Source organism: Engraulis encrasicolus, chromosome 7, assembly GCF_034702125.1.
Source record: "Engraulis encrasicolus isolate BLACKSEA-1 chromosome 7, IST_EnEncr_1.0, whole genome shotgun sequence".
In the NCBI taxonomy this organism is placed as follows: Eukaryota; Metazoa; Chordata; class Actinopteri; order Clupeiformes; family Engraulidae; genus Engraulis; species Engraulis encrasicolus.
Genome location: NC_085863.1, coordinates 12,769,551 through 12,774,550, shown reverse-complemented (window position 1 = coordinate 12,774,550; position 5,000 = coordinate 12,769,551). Strand labels below are relative to the sequence as shown.

The 5,000-nt window shown below is 44.5% G+C and overlaps 1 protein-coding gene across 2 annotated transcripts in view; it reads left to right on the top strand.

Annotated features, from left to right (window-relative positions):
- Window positions 1–5,000, top strand: part of ksr1a (kinase suppressor of ras 1a) — a 78,729-nt gene that overhangs the window by 36,783 nt on the left and 36,946 nt on the right. For both annotated transcript variants that reach the window (XM_063202873.1, XM_063202874.1), the window contains exon 2: window positions 391–531. In XM_063202873.1, the coding sequence (XP_063058943.1) occupies window positions 391–531 (141 nt within the window). The remainder of the gene's footprint in view (window positions 1–390; window positions 532–5,000) is intronic.

Genomic DNA, 5,000 nt, shown 5'->3' with positions numbered 1-5,000 from the left:
CGACTCCTGATACTCTACATGATTCTTACTCATAGAGAAACATTAAGCAGAGCAGTAGCAAGATAATTATAAATACAAACCCAGATTCACACACATGAGGTGAACCATATACTGAGAATTTGATTATACTGCACCCTCTTCCATCTGTTTGTCTTTACTCACACAACCTCCTTTTTAAGGACAGTTAAGTTCCTCGATCAACAATCAGACTACTGTGACATTTTTAGAACGGTTTCGGGCGCCCGCTTGCACGACACTGTGCAATGTTCTGCCGTGCTGATTGAAGAAAGAGAAAGAGAAAGAGAGGTCCACCATTTTCCCTGCTCTCTCCCTCCCTCCCTCCCTCCCTCTCCTCCTCTGAGCTAAAGTGTTCTCTGTCTCCCCCTGTAGGTGAAGCTGATGAAGTACATCTGCAAGCAGCTGCAGTGCAAGCAGAAGGTTCCGGAGCAGGAGAGGCCCGCGGCCCTGGACAGCTTCCCCCGCCTCACAGACTGGCTGCGCACCATCAACCTCAGGCCTGAGCTCATACAGGTAACCTAACCCCCCCGCCCCCGCAAAACACTCATGCACATACTAAAGATGTCTTCATAAGAGTAAAGGGCCGTACACACACATCGCTGCTATTTGCTAGCTTCTCGCTTGCTCACCTACTCGCCTCTCTTTCATGGAACGTTCGCTGAAAGTTCCCGCGACTTTAACTGCCAATGAACAGGCGAGAAGTACCGAACTCTGCCTTCCAATTGGTTACTAGCTTACTCGCCTCGCTCGAAGATGAAATATCGCACATCGCATCGCTTGTACAGTACTCGGCAGCGAGACTCGCTGGAACACATTGACATTCTATTGGCTTCATTCGCTGAGCGAGTAACTAGTAGCGACGTGTGTATACGGCCCTTAAGAGTATGCGCATCCCACCTCTCTGAGGCCAGGTGCAGGACAATGGCGCGTCTGATAGTGGTAAGAGTAGAAGTCGGCACACTGTAGCTCCACTATGAAAATGGATTCAGGTCATACAACATTTTTCGACCCAACAGGGTCTTCATCAGGTACGTGCCTGATGAAGACCCTGTTGGGTCGAAACGTTGTATGACCTGAATCCATTTTCATAGTGGAGCTACAGTGTGTGCGGACTTCTACTCTTTCCACATACTAAAGATGTCACCACCACTTTTTCACAAATATAATGCAAAAAAATATCATACCCGGACAATTTGCCATTGTAATGTGCTCACCACTTTCCAAGCCAAACCCTTTGGAAATTAGGGTGGTCTCTGCGCACCATTCAACCTCAGGCCTGAGCTCATACAGCTAACCCCTGCAAACAGTGTAGTGGGCGGATTCCCACTATGCAGACCTCTGTCCTCTCTTGCTCACTTTCCTGCTTGTGACCTCATAATGACATCACTGACAACAGAACATGAATTCAATATCTTGCAAAAGCACAATTCTAATCTCATTTCTAATCTCATTTGCAATTGGGATGTGAACGAAGAAGAATCCCTCAAATATTCAATTTTTGATCTTAACAATTTTGATTTTGAAATAAAATAATATAGATAAATTAAATAATCGTGCAGCCCTACTGTCAGGCTCTATTGGATGGCCTAATTGATAGTAACACGTTCCAATCACACACACACACACACACACACACACACACACACACACACACACACACACACACACACACACACACACACACACACACACACACACACACACACACACACACACACACACACACACACACACACACACACACTTCAGTTCCCCCATGCTGAGTCAAAATAACCTGCTGATTATGCAGCTGAGCTGCCAGTGGCCAGAATAAATGTTTTTGTTTGGTTCGCACAGATTAAGAATAGAATGCAGAACACATTGCAAAGTATAAATGAGGCTTTGTGTGTGAGGGTGTGTGTGTCCGTGTGTGTGTCTGTGTGTGTGTGTGTGTGTGTGTGTGTGTGTGTGTGTGTGTGTGTGTGTGTGTGTGTGTGTATGTGTGAGCGCGCGCGCGTGTGTGTGTGTGTGCGTGCGCGCGTGTGTGTGTTTGTGTGTGTGTGTGTGTGTGTGTGTGTGTGTGTGTGCGCGCGTGTGTGTGTGTGCGCGCGCGTGTGTGTGTGTGCGCGCGTGTGTGTGTGTGTGTGCGTGTGTGTGTGTGTGTGTGTGTGTGTGTGTGTGTGTGTGTGTGTGTGTGTGTGTGTGTGTGATGGAAAGATTACTGAAGAAATCGTTGAAGAAAGAGCCATTTCAGAGCATTTTTTCAAGATTTTTTTAAAAGAACCACAAACCAGAACAATTTGGCCGACAATGCATATCAGCATCAGCGGGAGCGAGTAAACAAGACAATTAGCAGGGTTGAGGCTAAGCAGTGTCCAACAGGGCCTAATCAGCTATGGCCTAGTGGTTAGAGACTTGGTCTTTCAATCTAGGGGTTGCTGGTTCGAATCCCCCCCTGACCTCTCCCTACATCTCCATTCATGGCTGCAGTGCCCTTGAGCAAGGCACCTAACCCCACATTGCTCCAGGGACTGTAACCAATATCCCTGAAAAATGAGAGTTGTAAGTGGCTTTGAATAAATGAAATCGTCAGCTAAGTGTAATGTAATGTAACAGCAAATTGTGGGCCCTATGTTCAATCAGCTCCAATGGACCATTGGACCATTTTTTAAAAAGAAAAACATACTTGAGTCAACTTCATCTAAAGACATATCTAAGCACTGGATACTTCTAGAGGACATTTCATTCACAGAAAATTTTTTCACATTGCCATCATACCTAAGTACACTTCAGAGACTCAAGGACACTTCATAGAAAGGCATGAATGCACTTTAAACGTATTGTGTGTGTGGTGTGGTGCTCCAGACGGTCACATCCAAGGCTAACTGTTCTCTAAAGGTTCCCCCCCCCCCCCCCCATCGTCCATACCCTCATAGAAACTCTTTGAGTGAAAAGTATCTAACAGTCCTACAAAGAAAAATCTGTCGTGCTGTCCTTTACTTCCTTTATTCATCTATGGTTTATGTGGAATTCAGCACCCAGTTAAAAAAAGTTGAGATTATTAGGTGATCATGTGAGCGTGTCTCCTCTTCTTTTGAAGTTGCACTATGTTATTCATCACATTAGTCCCCCCCCCCTCCTCCCCCACCCCCACCACTGTGGTGCAACAGACCAGTGGTTTTCCAGCTTTTCTGAGCCAAGGCACACCTTTTTTGTGGACTAAATACAAAGGCACACCACCAATTGTAAATGTTAACTGAAAGTGAAGCCCTATTGCCTACATTAACAATGTACAGTCATTCTGTAATTTTCCACGGCACATCAGATGATCTCTCACAAGGACACACTAGTGTTCCCCGGCACAGTGGTTTAAAAACACTACGCTATACCCTATAGACGCGCTGCACCTGTTGCTGTGGCCAGTGTTGGGAGTAACTCGTTACAAAAGTAACTAATTACTGTAATGCATTACCTTTTTGAGTAACGCAGTAATGTAACTGATTACAGGGGAAAAAATTGGTAATATGTCCTCGTTACAATGCAAGTAACTTGCACATTACAGCGCATTTTTTTCACCTAAATTTTGTGTGGGTATTTTGTTTTCTTTATACAATGTTCGCGGATCACCGCGAGATCAGCTATTGCCTACGATAGCCTACGTCCGCGCAGAGATTTTAAAGTTTCACGCAGAAAATTGCTTCCTCTTTCACGCTTCGTCTCTCGAAATGGCAGGCTGACAAAGGATGACCGATCCAGAAGATCCAGCTTGCTCGTTTTCAAGATGGGTAGGCTATATGCCCACTACTTGGACTCCATTGAAAATAAGGACGCCAAGAACATTTAAGTTAAATGCACACTGTACTTGAAACCCAAACCGACTTCCACGTCGAAAAACAGTAGCCTACAGTACAAACAATTTGACGATTTGAAGAGGTGCCATAGCACCACCAAATTAGTCAGGAAAGGAGGGGATGCATCCCATTCGCACGAGACAGGGACACGGCAGGGTAGGCTATCCGACGGGGGGGATGAGTATGTTGCACCCCCCTCACTTTTGTTCAACTAAACATCACTAAAATTGAAATAAATCAATTTGAAATAAAATATTATAGGCCTCTTGGCTCATTAATGCTTATTATATTTCATTGTAGCTTCAGCTGTAGGCTACTTATCAAGCCTCAACTCCACTATCGTCCTTGGCATTGTTCAACAACGTTTATGACAAAATCTGGCGCATGTGGGGGGTTGGGGGTCGGACATAAAAAAAAAGAAATTGAAAAAAAAAATTGGAAATAAAAAAAAAAATCCGACCGGACGATGACCAAACCTGACAACCAACCGGAACCAAACTTTTATTTTTCTTAGGCCTTATTGTAGCCTATGTGGGTAAGACGCAATTCCTGAAAATGTTGGTTTTCAGTCTGCAGGCTTCCAAAACGACTTGTGGATGGCAGGTGAAAGTCATGCCACCTCATAGATTTGCACTGTAGATTGCCAAATCCTTATTTCCAGTCATTTTGGCTAAAGTAACTAAAAGTAATGCAAAAGTAGTGTAATGCCTTACTTAAAAAAAAAAAGTAATGTTGTAATGTAAGGCATTACTTTTAAATGACAGTAACATGTAATAAGTAGTGCATTACAGTTTTTGAGTAACTTTCCCAACAGTGGCTGTGGCCTACATGTAGTATAGTGTTATCTAATTAGGTTACGTCCCATTGGTCCGACAACCCATTAGTCCGACAAGACATGTTAAACTATGCCCAAATCTAAACAATAACTAACCCTAACCGCCATTAAAGGCATGTTTTTGTCTGAAAAGACGTGCCCACGTGTAGCCTAGCCTACCCCAGAAGCTGCGCAATGCTCCTGTATGGCTTATTGTCTGACTTATGGGCTGTCGGACTAATGGGTTGTCGGACCAATTGGCAGACCCCGCTGTGGCCTACATGTAGTATAGTGTTATCTAGTTATGTAGGCGAATAGCAGCAGCTCCTCTGTGCAGT